This window comes from Pongo pygmaeus, chromosome 2, assembly GCF_028885625.2.
Source record: "Pongo pygmaeus isolate AG05252 chromosome 2, NHGRI_mPonPyg2-v2.0_pri, whole genome shotgun sequence".
Lineage (NCBI taxonomy): Eukaryota > Metazoa > Chordata > Mammalia > Primates > Hominidae > Pongo > Pongo pygmaeus.
The window spans coordinates 192,674,824-192,697,494 of record NC_085930.1 but is presented as its reverse complement, the minus strand read 5'-3'; the positions used below and the strand labels follow the sequence as shown (position 1 = coordinate 192,697,494).

General features: G+C 45.7%; 1 protein-coding gene across 1 annotated transcript in view; it reads left to right on the top strand.

Annotated features, from left to right (window-relative positions):
• Positions 1–4,706, top strand: part of KLHL6 (kelch like family member 6) — a 70,048-nt gene extending 65,342 nt beyond the window's left edge. Inside the window, exon 7 of the mRNA XM_054479983.1 lies at positions 41–4,706. Within this exon, the coding sequence (XP_054335958.1) occupies positions 41–342 (302 nt within the window). The 3' untranslated portion in view covers positions 343–4,706. The remainder of the gene's footprint in view (positions 1–40) is intronic.
• The last annotated feature ends 17,965 nt before the right edge of the window (positions 4,707–22,671 follow it).

Here is a 22,671-nt window from a genome sequence, read left to right as displayed (position 1 = left end):
AAGCGGAGCGATGCCCACCGTGTTTCCTCCCTCTCCTCAGGTGGGGCCATGAGAGCGCTGTACGCCTACAGCCCGCTGGAAGACAGCTGGTGCCTGGTGACCCAGCTCAGCCACGAGCGGGCCAGCTGCGGCATCGCGCCCTGCAACAACCGGCTCTACATCACCGGCGGGCGGGACGAGAAGAACGAGGTTATCGCCACGGTGCTGTGCTGGGACCCCGAGGCCCAGAAACTGACAGAGGAGTGCGTCCTGCCCCGGGGCGTGTCGCACCACGGCAGTGTCACCATCAGGAAGTCGTACACCCACATCCGCAGGATCGTGCCTGGAGCAGTGTCTGTCTGAGGGCAGGATGGGGAGCTGGACCCTCAGCGTGCCCGCCTCACCTCTCACCCTCCTCCAGTCCCACTTCAGGCAGCAGTCTCGAGTTTGAGGCCATACATCAGGGGATCCCCTTGACTCATTTTGGGGGAACCTTGGAAGTCACAGTTTGGGGTCACTTGAGACCGGCCAGGAATGTTTGCATGACCTACCTCAGGAGGGGAGGTGAGGAAGAGTAATATTTAGCATTCAGGACCCACCCACCCTATGCCGGCTTCTGTGCCAGGCACTTCCTTGTATCGGTTCATTTAACCTGGTGACTGGCTCTTATCACTTCTAGTTTACAGGTGAGGGAACCGAGTTTCACAGAGGCTAAGTGGCGGGCCCCCGATCACTCAGATAGCAAGTAGCTACCCCAGGAGTCTAAAACCCAGGTCTTTCAGCTCCGAAATCAACGCTCTTTCCACCATGCTGCCTATCTCAGAGCAGGAAAAACAACCAAAAAACAAAAACAAAACCTGGCTCGTGCCGGGCGTGGCAGCTGACACCTGTAATCCCAGCACTATGGGAGGCTGAGGCAGGAGGATGACCTGAGGTCAGGAGTTCGAGACCAGCCTGGCCAACATGGTGAGACCTCCCCGTCTCTACTAAAAATACAAAAATTAGCCAGGTGCAGTGGCAGGCGCCTGTAATTCCAGCTACTCAGAAGGCTGAGGCAGGAGGATCACTTGAACTTGGGAGGTGGAGGTTGCAGTGAGCTGAGATTGCGACACTGCACTGCAGCCCGGGAAACAAAAGTGAAACTCTGTCTCAAAAACAAAAACAAAAACAAAAACAAAAAAACCTGGCTCATTTCTTGTTTCGGCAAATCTGCTAAAAGATTCACTCAGCACGGCAGGGAAATAAAGGTGTTTCCTGTTTTCTTTCCTTTTCTTTCTTATTCTGCATCCTCCCTCGTCCCCGCCCTTTACCAAAATTTAAACCAAGGAGTCATTTGGGCTCCTTGCCAAGAACATCTCATAGGTTCTTCCACTTGAAAGGTCTGGGGGATGGGCTTGGGAAGGCCTGTTTGCTTTGAAAGAGATGAAATACTTGTGTTCTGTCCTCCTCCCATTGAAACCCCTTTTTTTTTTTTTTTTTTGCGATGAAGTCGCCCAGGCTGGAGTGCAGTGGCATGATCTCGGCTCACTGCAACCTCTGTCACCCCGGTTCAAGTGATTTTCCTGCCTCAGCCTCCTGAGTAGCTGTGATTACAGGCACCTGCCACCGCGCCTGGCTAATTTTTGTAGTTTTAGTAGAGACGGGGTTTCACCATCTTGGCCAGGCTGGTCTTGAACGCCTGACCTTGTGATCTGCCCGCCTTGGCCTCCCAAAGTGCTGGGATTACAGGCGTGAGCCACTGGGCCCGGTCTTTTTTTTTTTTTTTGATGATCATAAGATGGCCCATTTTGGACCAGAACTGTCATTGCCAGACAGAATTGTACCTTTAGCACAGTCTGGTGCCCTGGCCTCTTAGTGTTCACCAGTTGTACTGCAATATAGAAAAGATGTTTCTAGAGACTCAAACTACTGTTTTATTAAAAAAGTAAACACCTGAACACAGCTGGCCTACACAGGAGCGACAGATTCTCCTTGACGGTACACTTTCTTGTTTTTAGACAGTGATTTAGGTCCGCATTCCTGATACCCCATCCTCCTGAAGCCTTCGTTTTCAAGACTTAAAAAGCACTTCTACTTGGTTTTTTGATCAGTGTAGCTCAACTGTGACTTAAAGAACAGAATCTGTCCTTCACTGTAAGAGCTAGAGCTTTCAAATGAGCTCACTGGAAATTCATTCTAATCCCCAAGCTGGAGAAACAGGTTAAGAGATCCTGTTTCATATGCTGTATTTAAAAAGCAACAATGATAACAACATAGTAACTGCATTACCCAATGGACTTTATTTTCATCATATGATTTCAATTCTGTTTGTAGAGTTTTATTTCATATCCAGTGTGGCTTGTTCTTCTCAGCAGTTTGGGAAGTTAGAGTTATTAGAGTTGATAGTGAATTTAATTTTCATTAAACAGTCATGGTTAGAAGAAGCTAATATTTGAAACAGATTTTAAAAACTTGAAAAATTACAGGTGAGATTTCTGTTTATGCCAGATTATTGAAGATAAATATAAACGTATGTTGGTGTGTGAAATGCTCTGTGCCTTAGAAGCATGACAGTTCAGCTCTCTGCTGTGGAAAGTAACACAGGGCAATAGAAACATATTTGTGGAATTTTAGAACAAACTATCGCTGATTCATGAGCACTGTAATAACCATCAGGAAGCTCCCAACTGAAGCAATGTAACAGTGTAATCTAGTTCAATTCAGCAAACATTCATGGAGTTCTTCATGTCTGTCAAGCCTTGAGGACACTTATGAATGGCAAATCTCCATGCTAGACACTCAATACAGGTAAATAGGCCACCAGTTAATATTCTTGTTTTTATTTTCTTCAACATAGCTAAAAATGAGATGCGTATGAAGTGATGAGGCTGGATCCAAGTCTTGATTGCCTTTCAGGGGGTCAAGGTGCTAAGCTGTGCAGTGAAGTCAACCAGTGGCCATTGCTTACATGTGTGTCCCTTTGAGATCACCACCAGAACCATTTGTGAACTGATTTGTGAAGGGAAAATCAGTCTTACTCCAAAGACTATTGCAGGGAGGAACTTCCAGAGAGGAAATCCAATGACAACGGTGTTGGCATACACAGGGAGCCTCCCCTCAAAAAGAGAGCGCTCCTTGTCAGGGAGGGGATGGCGGTCCTTTGATAAGACCCATAGGCAAACTTCGAGCCCATCAGCAGGTCAACCCTATGCTGGGAAAGTGAGGATTTGGGATTTCTGTGCTATAAACCTGATTCTAAATGTAGGACCCAAGTTTCTGGACTACTTCAGAATACCTAAATGAATCATGGAAACACTCTTTATGATTTTTTACAACACCAGATATGCAGGTGAATTGTGGAAAATTTCATGTAGCTGGCACTCAAGAAATAGGGATTCCTAATAATGGCATGGGTAGGGAACAGATACACCTGGTTAGAAGATCTAGGGTTCTGTATATGAAGCTGCCAGTCTATAGCTCTTCGAGAAAGAAAGTTCAAGTCATTTGGGGGAAACTTAAGTATAGTCATCGGGGTTTTAGCTTCTAGGCACTAGCCAGGGATGAGAACTTCTAAAATCTAAAATCCATTCCAAGAAATAAAGACAAACACATTTGCAGGAAGGTAACTGTTATAACCCACACCATCAGCAGGGGGAAAGCCAAGCTGAGAATAAACCCAGGGACAAAGAACCCTAGGACTCAGGCAGGACATGGCAGGATGTTCTGGCACAGCAGACTGGAGATTGAGGCAGGGCCTGTGAGTGGACAGAGCACCCCTGGCTGGGAAGAAGAAGATGGGGTAGGAGGAGGTCAGGTTCCAAGGATGCAGGTCTGGAAAATGATATCAGAGGCCCTGGAATTTGTGAGCTTGACTCTAGTCCCAAGAAAGGTAAGGGAGAATAAGGGTAAGGGAGAATTCTAGGCAAGGAAGTAAGGAAGGAATCCACTTCTTAGAGCAGAGGCACAAGTTAGAGCAGGCCCAGCATTTGGGCCAACTTACTGTGGGGCCTCTGAGCTGCTCAGCTGGGTCTCCTGTCCTAGAGGGAAGGTGGCCCAGAGTCTTTGGTGGAGTGGAATCTGTAGATGAGGTTAAGGGACTCCAGTTGCCAAGGTTGATCTGAAACAGGCAGGGAGCTAAGCTCATCAGAACACCAACAGATTCATGTTCTTGTCTGAACTTTCATCTATTCTGGTCTCAGTGGCTTCAGGAAACACACATATACACATACACCATGCCCTTGAACTCAAAGCAAACTACGCCCTCAGGGAAATACAAATATCATGTTCTTATAGCTGTAAAGTATAGCTTAGCTATTTATAGAAGTCTATGAGGTACTGTTGTGAGTTCTTTACTTATCCTGTTTTATTTTGAAAAATGAAAGTGCTCAATAGAATTTTTAACGTTGGTAACACCACAAGGATTTCTTATGTTAAGACCCAACTTGGGGTTGCAAAATCATTTTTTCCCTTAATACCTGGGTGTTGTATTAGATCTCATAATTTGAAGAGTTAACCTTTTAGAAATCCACATATATCTCAAATCTGGCTACTGCAAAACCAGTTTTGACAGGTCAGATTTTCATATGTATAGGTATAAATAGCCAACACTCAGTGAACAAAATCCTTTAAGCATTTTGGTTACATAAAGTTGTATGTTTTAAGTGATCAAACTAAGAATATTGTTTATAGGTTTTAAAAACTAAACCAATAAAGTTTTTATTTATTCAATAAAATATGCACAGAACAGATGCAAATGTGTTATATACAATCACGAAGTGATTTTTTTTTTTTTTTTGCTGTTTTTAGTTTATATAAGTGAGTGGTGTCTGAATAGAAATTAATTTAGAAGGTGGAAATTTAAAACATTTCAGTTGATTTATGGGACTTTAGATAAGTTCATAGGTTAAAATTCACCAGGTTTGATTTATAGAATGTCAAACAGTAGACAGCTTTTCCCTCCCTAAAGATGCATTGCCTCGCTGAGCAAGCTTTTACCAACCCGTATGCAAACTGCGTGACTCTCTTCTTGCCTGGCCTCACCTCTTCTTACAGGAGACCCCCTTCTAGGTTTTTGATTACGGGTCTGACCTCTTAGCCCGCCTCCACCATTGTTCCTGTGTTGTCTTTGAAGCCCTCCCTGGTCTGTGCTTCTCAAATCAGGGCACGTGTAACTTGGGGTATGAGACTTCCCTTTAACCACTGGAAACCTTGTTATCAATTTAGTTTGTTTTGGTTACAATGCAAGAGTCCTGTGTATTTGAAAAGGAAAATCAGAGGCTTTAAAGAAATCTGGGGTTCCAGGAATAGCTTCAGACCTTTCCCTCTGGGCATCCCCAGAGGTAGATATTCTGCCTTAGGACTTCTTGGTGGAAACCCTTGGGAATCACAGACCCAGCTCCCTCACTGGTGGGGAATGTTCTGGAGTGATCTTGGGCCCTGGATCTGACTGCCAGTGCACCTGAGTCAAACGGAGTTTTGACCTTAACTTTGCTGCTGAGCATTCCAATTTCCCCACTGGGTCTAAGTGATAATCTCATGTCTGGGCAGTTTGGCCGGGGCCAGGCATCTGTCCAGCTTTTCTTAGTGCCTCCCCCTGCACCTGCTGCTCCCTGCTGGTGTATGGCATCTCCTGGACCAGCTCCTTTTCACTGGACATGCAACCTTCATACAGGATCTCAGTTCTCTCCCGCCCTCCATAGGCCCATGCCTTATGTTCCGTTGCTGTGTGTGGCCACAGTTGAAGACTCCTGGTGCTGGGGATGAACCCAGGTCTGGTCCCACCCTCCCCAGGCTTCCCACCATTGGCCTGGCTGCTTACCAGTCACTCTGCTTTTCACTTCCATGTTTGTTTACTGGCACCTGGGGATTTTCCTTTTCTCTTTGCACATTCAGATGTCTGCTTTGTTATTGATTCCCACGTGAAACGCTGCCTTGAAACCCATGCCCAACCATCTCTACTCATCTGCCTGGATAGAGAATATGAGACTTCCTGCTTATAAATTCTTTAGGAAAGTTAAAGCTGGGTAGAGGGAAAAGGAGGTGGCCTTTGATGTGTAAGACAACTGGAAATCTCCCTTCATAACACGAATCCTGTTTCCTCCACGTTTGGCAGTGGAAGGAGAACCTCCAAGTGGGCACAGAAAATTGGACCTCACAGCCCCAACTCTTCCCTGTAAGGAGAGTCCCGTACACATTTAATTTCCTAAGGAACATCAAAGACCAGGCTGGAACAGTTAAGTAAAACTTTACTTATGACTTAGAGATGACACAGGGGATAAACACAGGAAGGGAAAATACTCTAGATTATGAGGATGACAAGAATCAGCTATCTCTGAGAAGCAATGTTTGTCTTGAGAAGAAGTGTATGTGTGCGCACGAGTGCATGTGTACATATATGGTTTAAAAATAAAAATAAACAAGCCGGACATTAGTTAAAGCAGTGAAAACAGATTTTATTCTGTAACTGCTGACAGTAGGGGAAAGAGCTGAGCTCTATTCTGATTTGTGCAGAGATGCTGACTGGGCCTTTTAAAGGGAGAATAAGGGAGCCAGGAGGTGGAGTGAGCAGGTTCAGGTAGAGTCAGGGAAGTGAAAAATAACAAAGTGTTGGGCAGAGTGGATATGATGAGGCCAGCTGTGTCTGCTAGCTGGCAGTTCTCAAAGCTAGGATCCTCTCTCCGAACAGAGCCTGGGAGTCAGAGGCTCTCTCCTTCCTGATAATTACCTTGAGGGGAATGGCTTTCAGGTCTTTGAGAAAGACACCCCTGAGCTGTAGGTGACACATACATAGTAGCTCAGAGCAACAGAGGAAGGATTTACAATGGTAAGCCTCCTTTTTTAGTAAATGCTCTAAAAAAGGGAGGTCAGGGGCCTATTGTCAGATGTTGGTGGAACAAACTAAATTCTTTTGACAGCCTTAAGCTTTCCCAGACAGCAATTCAAAAGGGGGCTGGGTCATCCCAGGGACGTGGCCTCAGGCTGCTAGAAGCCATGAGATGGTTTGGTGAAGTCTCTGAGCGCAGGGTGTGAGTGGAGTGTTGGTACTGAGAGTTTCAATGTCCCAGGTATACTTACCTTATGAAACAGATACAGTTAAAAGAACAGGTGTGCCCACCACCAAAAGAGAACTGACCATTTTCTACAATCCACCACAGGCCCACTGTGCGAGGCCAGGAGTGCCGAAGCCCCTCCTTCTAGAATCTACTGAAGGCAACTAAAGAGAAAAATGGTACTAAAGTTTCTTTGACCCATACAGGCCAGAGCAGTGCTTTCAAACTTTCTTGAACATGTATCACAATAAGAAACACATTTTCTGTATTTCCTATTCTATTTTTTTCTTAAAATGCAGTTCACAAGCCACCAAATTAATTTCATCACCCACTAATGGGTCACAGGTCACAACCCATATCCGAAAGGTACAAGGCTGGAGGGCACTGACCTGGGCAGACAGGGCAGGGGCGAGGGGAGATGAGGCTGGCAAAGCCTTGTGTATTAGTCCATTTTCATATGCTGTGAAGAAATACCCGAGACTAGGTAATTTATAAAGGAAAGAGGTTTAATGGACTCACAGTTCCACATGGCTGGGGAGGCCTCACAATCATGGCAGGAGGTGAAGGAGGAGCAAAGGCATGTCTTCCATGGCAGCAGGAAAGAGTGCCTGTGCAGGGGAACTGCCCTTTATAAAACCATCAGATCTCGTGAGACTTACTCACTATCACGAGAACAGCATGGGAAAAACCTACCCCCATTATTCAATTACCTCCCACCAGGTCCCTCCCACAACACGTGAGGATTATGGAGCTACAATTCAAGATGAGATTTGGATGGGAACACAGCCAAATCATATCAACTTGATTTAACAAAGTGGCAATACACAGAAGGCAGAGGGAAAACCTGACTGCTCAGAGAAATCTGTAAGTCTGGCCTTAGATAAACAGGATTTTTGTTGGTGAAATTCTATTCTTTGTTTTTTTGTTAGTTTGTTTGTGTTTTTGAGATGGAGTCTTGCTCTGTCGCCCAGGCCGGAGTGCAATGGTAAGATCTCAGCTCACTGCAACCTCCACCTCCTGGATTCAAGCAATTCTCCTGCCTCGGCCTCCTGAGTAGCAGGGATTACAGGCACCCGCCACTACACCCAGCTAATTTTTGTATTTTTAGTAGAGATGGGATTTGCCATGTTGGTCAGGCTGGTCTCGAACTCCTGGCCTCAGGTGATCCGCCTGCCTTGGCCTCCCAAAGTGCTGGGATTACAGACATGAGCCACCACGCCTGGCTGAAATTCTATTCTTTCACAGTAAAAATGTAGTAATAGGAGCATCTATTGAGTAATTTCCCAGAAACATGAGACCAAGCCAGAAACAGAAAAAAAAAGAAAAAGATTAGGACAGTGACAAAACTAGTCTAGGAAGAAATGCTGAGGTTTTTAATTGTCAAAGTGCATTCTGGTAGAACGTCACATTCCCGGAAAAGGTCACTGGAGTAATCTGGAGGAAAAATGGTGCCTTAGATTTTGTTCTGAGTTCTAAGTAGACATTAGTGAAAGAAGAAATGGGGTGAGTCTTTGTGAAACAATGCAACAAATATTCATTGAGTGCCTACTATGTGCCAGGCATGATTGCTGTCCATCTGTGAACAAAACAAAGCCTCTGCTCGCATGAGCTAACATTCTAGTAGAGAGAGACAGGCAAGAATCAAACAAGCATATAATATAATGACAAGTAGAGATAAATGTCCAAAGAAAGTAACTCAGGGGAAGGGTGATGCATGCTACTTGAGCTAGGATGAACACAGCCATCCTTTCTGATAGAGACACTTAAACAGAGGCTTGAGTGTAGAGAGTGTGAGAGGCCTGAGAGTATCTGGGGAAGCTTACTCCAGGCAGAGGGAAGAGCTAATGAGGCTCTGAGGCAGGAGGCTTCTGTTATTTAAGGAACAGTCATGGCTGGGCACGGTGGCTCATGCCTGTAATCCCAGCACTTTGGCAGGCCAGGATGGGTGGGTCATATGAGGTCAGGAGTTCACGACCAGCTTGGCCAACATGGCGAAACCCTATCTGAACTAAAAATACACAAAAATTTAGCCGGTCATTGTGGCGTACCTGTAGTCCCAGCTACTTGGGAGGCTGAGGCAGGAGGATCGCTTGAACCTGGGAGGCAGAGCTTGTAGTGAGCCGAGATTGCGCCACTGCACTCCAGCCTGGGTGACGGAGTGAGACTCCATCTCAAAAAAAAATAAATAAATAAATAAGGAACAGTCAAGAGGCCTGTGTAGCCGGAGTAAATTCAGAGCCATGGTAGGGAGTCTCAGAGGCCTGTGTAAGCACTTTGAATGTCATCAGAGTAAGGTGATAGCTCTTAAGACAAGTTCAGAAATGCTAGAGACTCACAAATGTTCCACACCCAAGCTTGTGGCTTGTAAATCCAAGTCAGCTATGTTTGCAGGTGCTTAACAGCAAGGAATTGCCACCCTGAGCTCAATGTTTTTATGAATCCAACGTATATTGAGTTTGTTCTCCAAATCCATGCTCTGTCTTGGGCATGATCCTGTTCTGGGCACTCATATTATGGTGGGCTGGGGCTGACTCTCCAAACTGCCCAGTCACACACCCTAGGGGTGTTGGGGAAGCCTCTCCAGGAGCTACGATCCCCCACTCATTCCCGGTGTAGGTGGAAGGCAGTACTCTGATCATGTGACTGCTTATCCATTCAGCATCCTGGTGGCAGTGGGAACATCAGTGCTGGTGTTAGTGGGGGTGGGCAAAAGGGGACAAAAGCCAGAACTCTCAAGTTAGTGAGCTCCAGGAAGCCCAGTTAATTTTTGAAAAGATCTTGTTGGCAGCCTAAAATCATGTGACCTGAGATCCAGCATATTAAAAAACAAACTAATAAAAATTTCAATGACTAAATGCAAACCAACAAACTATTTTAAAAACCTGTAGGCCGGGTGCGGTGGCTCACGCCTGTAATCCCAGCACTTTGGGAGGCTGAGGTGGGTGGATCACAAGGTCAGGAGATCGAGACCATCCTGGCTAACACGGTGAAACTCTGTCTCCATTAAAAATACAAAAAATTAGCTGGGCGTGGTGGCGGGCACCTGTAGTCCCAGCTACTTGGGAGGCTGAGGCAGTAGAATGGCGTGAACCCGGGAGGCAGAGCTTGCGGTGAGCCCAGATCGCACCACTGCACTCCAGCCTGGGCGACGCAGGAAGACTCCATCTCAAAAACAAAAACAAAAACAAAAAACAACAACAAAAAAACCTGTAAAAGAACGTGTGGCAATTCAGATGCAAGCTAGAAATTAGGTGCTGAAATTGTTATTTCCAATTTTAGAGACTTCATCTCCCTGGGAGGTGGGTTGCAATCCTTAGCAGGAAGCAAGCCTGGAGATGTGCTGAGGGTTAGAAAAGGCTACGGCTTTGTTACTCACCTCCACTCTAAGTCACCTCATCCTGAAAGTACAGTAATAATAGACTATGCCTCATAGAGTTTGGGTGAGGATTACACGAGATCATACATGCAGAATGCTTAGCTCATCACCCGACAGATTGTAAATGCACCGCACATGTTAGCTGCTGTAATTGTCCTTACTTGACTGAAGGCCCACAGGGCTGGGGGCTGTTTTCTTGCTGGTGTTTGTATCTATAGCACTTAGCACAGTGCCAGGTACACAGTGACACTCCAAGAATGTTACTACATCAACACCTACTGGGAGTAATGTATGGGTAGGGGTGGGGCAGGGTGGGGTCCTGAGGAGCTGCCACCCCAGTAATTACCACCACCATTATTGATCACCTCTTGGACACTTTACACGAGCCAGAGGTTGAAAAATGAAAACCATAGATATCTTTTTGGACTCTGCCATATTTTCTAAAATTGGCAACACAGGGGCCATACCCCTACTTCACTGGACAGAAAAGAACAGGTACTGTTCCCTTTAGAAAAGGGCTTGTAAGCCAGGTGCGGTGGCTCACGCCTATAATCCCAGCACTTTGGGAGGCCGAGGCTGGTGGATCATCTGAGGTCAGGAGTTCGAGACCAGCCTGACCAACATGGTGAAACCCTGTCTCTACTAAAAATACGAAATTAGCCAGGGGTGATGGTGCATGCCTGTAATCTCAGCTACTTGGGAGGCTGAGGCAGGAGAATCGCTTGAATGCGGGAGCCGGAGGTTGCAGTGAGCCAAGATCGTGCCATTGCACTGCAGCCTGGGCAACAAGAGTGAAACTCCATCTCAAAAAAAAAAAAAAGAAAAAAGAAAAAAGAAAAGGGCTTGTAAGTCTGGTTTGCCAGTGTCCATTAGCCTGAAGGCACTACTTGGCCCTGAAGGCACTTGAGTTTGCAGTCTCTGAGGTACACCATTTCATTTAATTCTTGCATGAACTCTGTGAAGTAAATTGATGCTACATGGATGAGAAAACTGAGGCTCAGAGACTTCCCAGAGTAAAGACTGAACACAGGCGTGGGGGTCTCCAAGGCTGGCAATGCTTCTGCTCTGCCCATTGCTGCTTACAGGCAGTGGGTATATGGAATGCCATGAGGTGATGTCGCGGGTCTCATCTAAGTCCGTGGTTCTATGATTCAAAGATTTTAGACCAAGCATGTCACAACTTTAGAGTCACCATGAAAAAAATCTGGAAATACTTATTACTAACTCACTCTGTGATCTGTGCAAGGCCAGGGACCTGTGCCATAAAACCCCCTAGTGGTTGAAGGTGACTTCTGAGTTTACTTCCACCCTAACAGACTCTCATACAGGAGGAAGGGCTGCACTTTTTTTTTTTTTGAGACAGAGTCTCACTCTGTCACCACACTGGAGTGCAGTGGCGCGATCTCGGCTCACTGCAACCTCTGCCTCCCAGGTTCAAGCTATTCTCCTGCCTCAGCCTCCCAAGTAGCTGGGACTACAGGCACGTGCCACCACGCCTGGCTAATTTTTGTATTTTTAGTAGAGACGGGGTTTCATCATGTTGGCCAGCATGGTCTTGATCTCTTGAACTCATGATCCACCCGCCTCAGCCTCCCAAAGTGCTGGGATTACAGGCATGAGCCGCCGTGCCCGGCCGGGCTGCACTTTTAAAAGTGTCCACGAGGGGACAAAAGATGACCACGAGCTCCTTAGTTACACTCCTAGTGATGGGGTGCCGCCAAGGACAGCCTGGGGTAATTTTCCTAAAAGGAAAGAAGCTCCTGTCTGAACTGCCAGCCCTAGAGCTCTGTTCTGTCCTCATGGTTCCCTGCCAGGCCTCCCCTCCCAGAGGGAGCTCTTAGAGTGACTGCAGCTGGTCCTATCCTGGGATTATTGAGTCTTAGAAGCCATTGATTGCAAGATACATGATACTGTGGCAGGAAAAAATGGTACAATGCCTTCATGTTAGGCTTTCACAATTCATGAATCGGTCCTGCCAGCTTTTCTTTGCTTTGGAATTTGTCCTCTACCGTCAGGGATTTGGCCATTTGCCCTACTCTTCCCTTGCATTGTTTAGCATAATCCAGGCTGTCCTTTTGCGGGTTCTTGGTAACTAAGTGTTAATAGAGCACTGTTTCCTTAGGTGATCTACAGCACTTATTTGTTACCTTGGAAGAAAGTATGAGGCTTTCTTGGAAGCAGATTCTCTAATCCTCAAGGCGTCTGAGAACTGCAGCCCTGGCTGAAAGCTGCTCATGAGAGACCCTGAGCTAGAGCCACCCAGCTAACCTGCCCCTCAGAAACTGGGAGATAATAAATGTCTGTTGCTTTAAGCTGCTAAGGTTTGGGAAATTTATTACACAGCTGTAGAAAACTAATACATGGGGAATCGGTGAAGGGTGGAGGGAGGGCGGGGGGAAACTGCCTCGGGGATGTGCCCCCCACCTTCATCCTTCAGACAAGACTTCGGAGCACCTGAGGAAACCCTGAGAGACTCCTCTTTAGGGAAGCCATCCAGCCCTGGGGTCCCCTCATGCCAGGAGCAAACAGTGAGGACAGGAGAATGACCATCTATCTTGCTGAAAGCTCTGTGAGGGAGGGACAGAGGGACAGAGGGAGCCGTGCCCTGGATGAATAGGAAGGGCTGTGTCTCCAGGGTCCATGGCCTCTGTGCCCCGGATGATGCCGGGGCTGCCAGGGACCACAGAGCCACCCACTGGGAGGCTGGGGGTTGGTCTGGCTCAGGAGCCTTTGTCAGCCATAGACACCCACAGCCTGGGGTTAGACAGGGCTGGGAGGCAACACAGGAACTGGAAAACCTGACAAGGTCCAGCCCCTCTGCAGGGTAAATGACAACTCCAGGTAAAATGTTTAGCTGATTCTAGCCCCTCTGCAGGGTAAGTGGCACTTCCAGGTAAAATGATTAGCTGGTTCCAGCCCCTCCGCGGGGTAAGTGGCACCTGGGGTAAAAGGACTGCCTGGAGCTGGCAGCTGCTTTCCCTCCTCTCTTGCGGGCCCCGCAGGGAAGCAGGGAAGGGGAGGGGGCACAGCGCTGGGCACAGAGGGGCTCTCAGACCCTGGATTGAACTGTTTCAGGGGTCATCTAGCCCATTCCCCGCTTCAGGCGAGGATTTGCCTGAGCCTGGAAAGAGGAAGGATCCTCCCAGCTCTGTCAATCCCAGATTCCACCTCCCTGTGGGGGGACTGTCGGCACAGGCCCTGACAACGCAGAGAAAGACACAGGACCCATCTGGGCCGGTGACAGCAGGAGCTCCGGGTGCCACAGTTGAGGGTGGGGACGCCTGGAGCATCATGGGGAGCCCAGTTAGTCTAGAGCCAGGTTTTCCATACTCCTTAGAGTGCAACCTCAGGGAGATGCAAATTTTACCCCCTAACACAGAAATACATTTATACAATTCAAACACAAGCAGACAAAACAATATTTACCCTTAGAGTGTGTGAAGTCCTCATCTGTCCCACCTCATGCTATCGTGCTCTGTTCTATCCTAGGAGACAAAGCAGGAGGGGGGCTGCGGAGGTGGGGGAGTCTCATCCAGGCCCTTGGGGGACACGTCTCTCCTGAGACAAACTGCAGCTGCTCTGGGTGTGCCCTCGCCCGTCTCCCCCCAGGCCCAGGGTTCCTGGCAGCAGAGACAGTAACCTATTCACCAGGTATCCCCCAGGGCTCCTGGAAGAAACCCAGAATTCTCAGAACCAGAAAAGCTTAGACAGCATCCTGCAGGCAAAGCCCCTGGTTCTCTGGGGAGGAAAGTGCGGCTCATGGGGCATCCCACCAGGGACAGTGATCGACAACCAGGCTGTGGGCCCTGTGGGAGCTGAGTCAGGGCCAGGACAGGGGTGTCCTGACTCCTAGAGACCATGTTCCCTTCCTCACCCAGGCCTTCCAGTCCCAGCCCTGGGCTGATTTTTGCTGTCTTATATCATCTGCATATTTATTCCCCTGCTGGATTCACTGGTCATGGGCTCTGAGGTCCTAAGAGTCTTAGGGACTAAGGAGCTGGCAGCACTGAGGGGACCCCAGAATCTCAGGCTCAGGGTCTGGCGAGTCACAGGCGTGTGAGGGAACAACTGAGAGGCCCATTGCCCCATGGCAAGAGGAGGCACTTTGGAGTCCGTCAGACCTGAGTGCTGTCAGACCTGATTCTCACTCTGTCACTCACTAGCTGTGTGATCTTGGGTAAGTCACTTAAGCTCTCTGAGCATCAGTTTCCTTATCTCTAACATTAGGATAAAAAATATCTATTTTGTAGGGTTGGTATGAGGATTAGCAAAAATGTATATGATGTGCAGTACATGGCACATAATGGGAACTAAAAAATAGCACTTGTTGGCTGGGCGCAGTGGCTCATGCGTGTAATCCCAGCACTTTGGGAGGCTGAGGCAGGTGGATCACTTGAGGTCAGGAGTTCAAGACCAGCTTGACCAACATGGTAAAACCCTGTCTGTACTAAAAAAAAAAAAAAAATTTTTTTTACAGGTGCCGGCCATGGTGGGCACCTGTAATCCCAGCTATTTGGGAGGTGGAGGCAGGAGAATCACTTGAACCCAGGAGATGGAAGTTGCAGTGAGCCGAGATCGCGCCACTGCCCTCCAGCCTGGGTAACAGAGTGATACTCTGTCTCAAAATAAATAAATAAATAAATAAAATAAAAAATAAAGAAAAGAAAGAAAAAAAGAAAAAATAGCACTTATTATGACTATTGTTGATAGTAATTACGATAATACATTACAATAATACTAACTAGAGGGTCTCAAAAGTACTGTGGGTACGGCAGGTGTACTATTACTTAGTTTTGGAGGAGATTTGGCTGCCATAGTTTTCATCCTAGACAAAAAGGAACTTTACATAAGCACATAGGGGAGAAAGCAGATTATGTAGGTTATGAACAGCCTTAATAATAGAAGAAGAGGAAAACACCTTGCTTAAAACCAAACCCAGGACACAGGCTCTTGCCAAGCATTCACCTTGGTTACAAGTGATAGTTGGATCCTTGGAAAATGAACAGAATGATTCCGTTCCCAGGCGAGGTCCTGTTATACGCTGGGAAGACATATCCCTGTTCTCTGGAACACTCCCAGTCCACGTATCAGAGTACACACAAAGTACGTGAGTAGGTAAGGACAAGAAAAGTGGAAAAGGTCAGGAAAATCAGGTTAAGGACTGGGAAGCATTATATCTCTTCTCAGAGGGCATCTTCATAGCTTATACTGTGTAAACATTAAATGACATGGGAAATTCAATTTTGAGGCTTACTATTTTATCTAGAATTGCTGTTTTACTTTCACTAATTGAATGAGATCTCTTAACAAGTGAACCTAACAGGGAATTTATCCTGATCAAAAAATACATTATTTGGTAAGTTATATAGTTTGAAAACAAAATTGTGACAAGATCAATAATTTTGCTCTAAATTTGGCATCTCCCTGCTTGTTCACTATGAGGAATGGGACCTCACAGATCCTACCTGCAGAGGCTGCTCTTCCTACACAGGTTTAAAATAAGGAAAATAGTTAGAAGGAAATAATTCAAATGTTCCTAGCATAAAGAAAAGACAAGGCTGGGTAAGGTGTCTCATGCCTACAATCTCAGCACTTTGGGAGGCCAAGGCAGGCAGATTGCTCAAGCCCAGGAGTTTGAGACCAGCCTGAGCAACATGGTGAAGCCCTGTCTTTACTAAAAATACAAAAATTAGCCAAGCATGGTGTTGCACACCTATGGTCCTGGGTACTCAGGAGGCTAAGGTGAGAGGATCACCTGAGCCTGGGAAGTTTGAGGCTGCAGTGAACCGTGATTGTGCCACTGCACTCCAGCCTGGGTGACAGAGTAAGGCAGAGAGAAAGAGAGAGATAGAAAGAGAGAGAGAGAGGAAGGAAGGAAGGAAGGGGAAGGGAAGGGAAGGGAAGGGGAGAAGGAAAGAAAGAGAAGAAAGAAAGAAAAGAAAGAGAAGAAAGAAAGAAAAGAAAGAGAAGAAAGAAAAGACAAATATTTAAGGTGATGGGTATCCCAATTACCCTGATTTGATCATATTACTCTATCAAATTATCGCATATACCCAGAAAATATGTACATTGATTAGGTATCAATAAAAAAAAGAAAAATCTAAAATAATAAAATGAGGAAACTCTATTTTTGTTTTGCTTCCGTCTATATTTTTCTTCTCCTTTCAGAAAAGAAAGGTAAACCATTTATGCATAGCTTTTAAAGGACCCTCTCTAGCACAAGAATGGAGGCTGCCATTTCCCCATCTGACAGCCTAACCCTCAGGGGCTTTTCTCTTATCTTGGAGGACCGAACAGTATAAGAGGAAGCTTACCTAAGCCAGGTGCTGGACTATGAGCTTCTCCTCATTTATTCTGCACAGGGAGGCTTTATATAAAGAGTCTCTTTCATTTTGTTTAAAAGCTGTCATTTTGTTGCATAGATATTTTGTAGGTAAGAGCTCTGATAGAAGAATTTCAAAGTGACTACGTTGGCCAAGTGAAGATTCCGGCTGAGAGACTGAGTCTAGGAAAGCTAGTCCCAGCAAGAGACCTCTTTTGGGTGCCAGAGTTTCCATCTCTGGTAGTAAGAGCTAATGTGACCATCATATACTTCTTATGCAAGGAAGCAGGAAACATCTGGATGAATGAATCAACACGGAGCATGGTCCAGAAAGGAAAAGCAGGAGCTGGGGGAACCTATGATGACAATAGCCAGAGGTAGAAGGGTTTGTCTTCTCCTTTCCAGCCTGAGCAGGTTGCCATATAACTCAGCACCAGGGCCCATTTATTCATCTACTGGGCACCAGGCATGGTGCTTGGTACCTTACCTGTCACTTAATCCTCATTTACTTACTGTCCCTTGATGTGGGTACCTTGAAGATGGTAAGATGCACAAGGCAATTGCATTGAGCCACTAGGATTATTTAGTCAGCCCTATCTCTGTAGCCAACATTCTGCCAAGGGAAGAGGGGACTAACACAGACATATAAGCCATAGTCCTAGCCTATATAGGACTTGCTATCACACTTCCATTGCTGAATTATTTTTTATTTTATTTAGTTATTCTTTTGAGACTGACTTTTGCTCTTGTCACCCAGGCTGGAGTGCAATGGCATGATCTCGGCTAACTGCAACCTCTGCATCCTGGGTTCAAGCGATTCTCCAGCCTCAGCCTCCCAAGTAGCTGGTATTACAGGTGCCTGCCGCTATGCCTGGCTAATTTTTGTATTTTTAGTAGAGAAGGGGTTTCACCATGTTGGCCAGGCTGGTTTTGAACTCCTGACCTCAGGTGATCCACCTGCCTCGGGCTCCCAAAGTGCTAAGATTACAGGTGTCAGCCACCGCACGCAGCTCCATTGCTGAATTATACAAACTGGTTTCAAAAAGAAAAATAATTTGTTCAGCATGAATATCCAAACTTTGGAGCTTGTTTCTGACCAATAAGGATCTAAATGGAATCCAAATGTATTTTTATCATGCATCGGATTCAATAGAGAAAAGTCTTTGGACACACGGAAGGAAAAAACTTTACTCTGGTTGAAAGCGTTCCCCTTTGATTTAGTTATATCCTGTGATTTAGCTAAGCCATGAACTAATTGAGCACACACAACTGGGAGAATAATTAAGTATTAGGAGAGAATTTCCCCTTGGTGTTTCATTTGTGAATTCATACACTCAATTTCAACCACTTCCTCTTCCAAAACCAGGTTAAAGTTGGACCTCATGATCCTTTAAAAACATAAATGAGATCATAGCATTTCTCTGCTCAAAACCCTCTAAGCACAACCATTTCACTTAAAGCAAAGGTTCTCAAGAAGGTCTACAGAGCTGTGCATGGCCTAGTTTTTCAGGATTTATTTCCCTAAGCTTGTCTGGTTTCTTCTGTCTTTTTTTCTTTTTCATTTCATTCTTCCTTTCTTTTTTAACACATCATTTCTACAAATAAGAAAAGATTGCCCTCTGCAGCACTCTAAATCGTCCTCCCCTCTTTCTATTTGCTACTTCAGGGGTCAGAAAATACAGCCTGTGGACCAAACGTCTGTTTTGTGTGGTCCACAGCTAAGAATGGTATTTACTGGTTTTTGTTTTTGTTTTTTTTGAGACGGAGTCTCACTCTGTTACCCAGGCTGGAGTGCAGTGGAGTAATCTCGGCTCACAGCAACCTCCACCTCCTACGTTAAAACTCTCCTGCCTCAGCCTCCCTAGTAGCTGGCATTACAGGTGCCTGACACCATGCCTGGCAAATTTTTGTATTTTTAGTAGAAATGGGATTTCGCCATGTTGGCCAGTCTGGACTCAAACTCCTGACCTCAGGTGGTCTGCCTGCCTCAGCCTCCTAAAGTGCTGGGGTTACAGGTGTGAGCCACCACACCCAGCCTACATTTTTAAATGGTTGAAAAAATCAGAAGACAAATACTTTTTCATTGATGCATGAAATTATATAAAATTGAAATCTCAGTGTCTATAAGTTGTATTGGAACACACCCATGCCCATTTGTTTTCTTACTGTCTATGACTGCTTTTGTGCTACAAAAGCAGAATTGAGGGCTAGGCACGGTGGCTCATGCCTGTAATCCCAGGCATTGGATTTGGGAGGCCAAGGCGGGTGGATCACCTGAAGTCAGGAGTTCAAGACCAGCCTGGCCAACATGGTGAAACCCCATCTCTACTAAAAATACAAAAATTAGCCAGGCATGATGGTGGCACCTGTAATCCAAGCTACTCGGGAGGCTGAGGCAGGAGAATCGCTTGAACCCGGGGGGTGAAAGTTGCAGTGAGCTGAGATCGTACCACTGCACTCCAGCCTGGGCAACAGAGCAACACTCTGTCTCAAAAAAAAAAAAAAAAGAAGAAGAAGAAAAAAAGAGCAGAACTGAGTCATTGTGATGAGACTATATGACCCCTAGAGCCTAAAGTGTTTACTATCTGGCCCTTTACAGAAAAAGTGTTCAGCCTTCTGAGTTAGGCCAGTGTTATATCATTGTTTTCCACGTCTCTAACCATCCTTAAATGTTCAGTTCCATAAAGCAGCCTCTTTAACAAATGCAGCCTAAATCAGTACCACTGCCTGGATCCTGTTTCCTAGTGTAAAAGAATCAAATTGCTGATAGCAGCAATTGCCACCTCAGGTCCCTTCCCCTCGTCCTTTAACTTTCCTTCTGGGGGAAATCTGTAAGTACACAAAGGAGAGTGGTTCACTCTTTTTCTAGCAAAGCAGTGCTATTTAGAAACATGAAGATGGAGGGCTAGGAAAAGGCTACATTACAAAGAAAATGAGAAGAAGAGGCTGAGTACAGTGGCTCACACCTGTAATCCCAACACTTTGGGAGGCCGAGGCTGGTGGATCACCTGAGGTCAGGAGTTCGAGACCAGCCTGGCCAACATGGTGAAACCCCGTCTCTACTAATAATACAAAAAATTAGCTGGGCATGGTGGCACACTCCTGTAATCCCAGCTACTCGGGAGGCTGAGGCAGGAGAATCGCTTGAACCCAGGAGGCAGAGGTTGCAGTGAGCTGAGATCGTGCCATTGCACTCCAGCCTGGGCAACAAGAGCGAAACTCCATTAAAAAAAAATGAGAACAAGGACTAGCAAAACTCAGGAGGTAGCAAAACATAAATGATTCCAAACTTCAGACAGTGAAGCAAATGCTCTTCCTTCTTGGATTGCTTCTCTTGACCCCACCCACCTGTTCCCCTGCCCTTTCCTCGTGATGGGAACTTGGGATGATCCGTGCTGCATGGGGGAGGAAGGGCAGATGAGGAGGGACGGGACCTGGGCTGACCAGCTAGCTGTTCTGAGCTGCCATGGGGTCTGTCTGGAATTTATAGACATAACGTGTTAACCTGGTATCTCTGTGCCTCAGTTTCTTCTTCTGCAAAATGGGAGCTCATCACCCCCTCACAGGTTGTTGTGAGGCTTAAAGAGCTACTATATATATTAAGCATTCATAACAGTGCCTGTTGTATAATAAACACACATGTGTTAGGCTGCTCTTGAATTGCTACAAAGAAATAGGTGAGACTGGGTATTTCTAAGAAAAGAGGTTTAATTGGCTCATAGTTCTGCAGGCTGTCCAGGAAACACAGCTCCAGCATCTGCTTCTGGGCAGGCCTCAGGAAGCTTTTACTCATGGTAGAAGGTGAAGCGGGAGCAGGCACTTCACACGGCCACAGCAGGAGCAAGAGAGTGTGGGAAGGGAGGGGCCACACACTTTTAAACGACCAGATCTCACGAGAAGCCACTCACCATTGTGAGGACAGCACCAAACCATTCATGAGGGATCTGCCCCATGATCCAAATACCCCCCACCAGGTCCCACCTCCAGCCCTGGGGATTGCCATTCAACATGAGATTTGGCAGGATCAAATATCCAAATTATGTCAACATGAAAATCAGTAACCCGAAAAAGGAGAACTTTGTTTCCTAAGTGGGCAAGAAAAAACAGGCTGGGCACAGTGGCTCATGCCTGTAATCCCAGCACTTTGGGAGGCCTAGGAGGGCGGATCACGAGGTCAGGAGATCGAGATCATCCTGACTAACACGGTGAAACCCCATCTCTACTAAAAATACAAAAAATTATCTGGGCGCGGTGGTGGGTGCCTGTAGACCCAGCTACTCGGGAGGCTGAGGCAGGAGAATGGCGTGAACCCGGGAGGTGGAGCTTGCAGTGAGCTGAGATCGTGCCACTGCACTCCAGTCTGGGTGACAGAGCGAGACTCCGTCTCAAAAAAAAAAAAAAAAAAAAGAAAAGAAAAAACATGGACAAGAATTATATTTAGAAAAGGAAGCAGATGTTAACAAAACAATTGTGTCTCAAGAATAAATACTCACGGCCAATTAAGAAAAGCAAATGTTTGACTTCTCTGAGACCTACTTTATATTTCAGCCTTTTTAACGAGTTTTGACTTCTGCGTAATCAGATTAGTTACTGGGAATTTTAAAATTTTTAGTGTAACTCCTTTAGAATTTGATAACACTCTATAATCTCTGTGTTATCAGTTTCCCGAGTGAAGATTCAGGGCTCTTCTTCACCTATTTGTTCACTTGGCATTTCCCTGCTTTTATTTTTTCATGCCATTGAACAGAAATCTACACGCATGTTTAACTTGTGAGGAAAGATAGAACAGTTTATATCTTTCAGCAATAGCTGGGGATCTTGTTGAATTTAGACAGTAGGTCTTACTGCCAGCAGTGAGAGAATAAAGTAATTCAGATTTTCCCTCTGTCCCATACTCATGCTCAGTTGGAATTTAAAGTCTTTGAACTAATGTTAAATCAAGAACTAATTCTAATACAAATGCTCTGTGTGTGTGTGTGTGTGTGTGTGTGTGTGTCTAGAGGGACAATAGCTCCAAATGGCCCCTAATCTTTGCCCATGACTTGAGCTAAAGTTTCCAGGCTCAAGTCACAACCACCAAACACCCCAAGACAGCTACTGAGTGCAACTTTATATTTTCTGTTCAAACAAATTGGAAGTTCTCAAATTGAATTAATAAATGATACAAAAACTGAGAGAAAATATCATTTTCCACACTTAAAATGTGGGTTATAAGTGCAAACTTTAGGTTGTTCCCTTCTTACTTAGGTGGACAAGATAAATCACTACTACTAAATGGTAACCATTTATGCTTCCCAGTGTCAGTTACTACAATGGATTTACTAAGAAAAACCTATGAAGTTGAAATTACAAGCTTTTCAGTAAATACTGAGTGATTTGTGATTTTTAGAAACATGTCAGTATGGCTCTTGGACTAGTTTTAGCAGGGGCATATTTGTTTAAAAAGGAATAGATCACCACAACAAGCTAAAGGAAAAGATACTTAAAATATAGAAATCGATGTAACAAAGAATTTACAGGTAGTTTTATCTTTCTTTTCTTTCTCTTTTTCTTTTTTTTTTTTTTGAGATGGAGTCTCACTCTGTCGCCCAGGCTGGAGTGCAGTGGTGTGATCTCGGCTCACCACAACCTCCGCCTCCCAGGTTCAAGCGATTCTCCTGCCTCAGCCTCCCGAGTGGCTGGGTTTACAGGCACCCTCCACCACTCCCAGCTAATTTTTCGTAGAGATGGGGTTTTGCCATGTTGCCCAAGCTGGTCTCGAACTCCTGACCTCAGGTGATATGATCATGACTTTTAAGCCTGATTCAGTTTCATCTTTAATACTGATGTGACTCATGGAGCATTTTGAATATCAGATTGATTTTTAATTAGAACGCCAGTGCCATTTCCTAATTCATATGAGCCTGTTCAGACTAGAACAAGAGACCTAAAATTTGAGTGTATTTTCCATAAAGAAGACAGAGAAG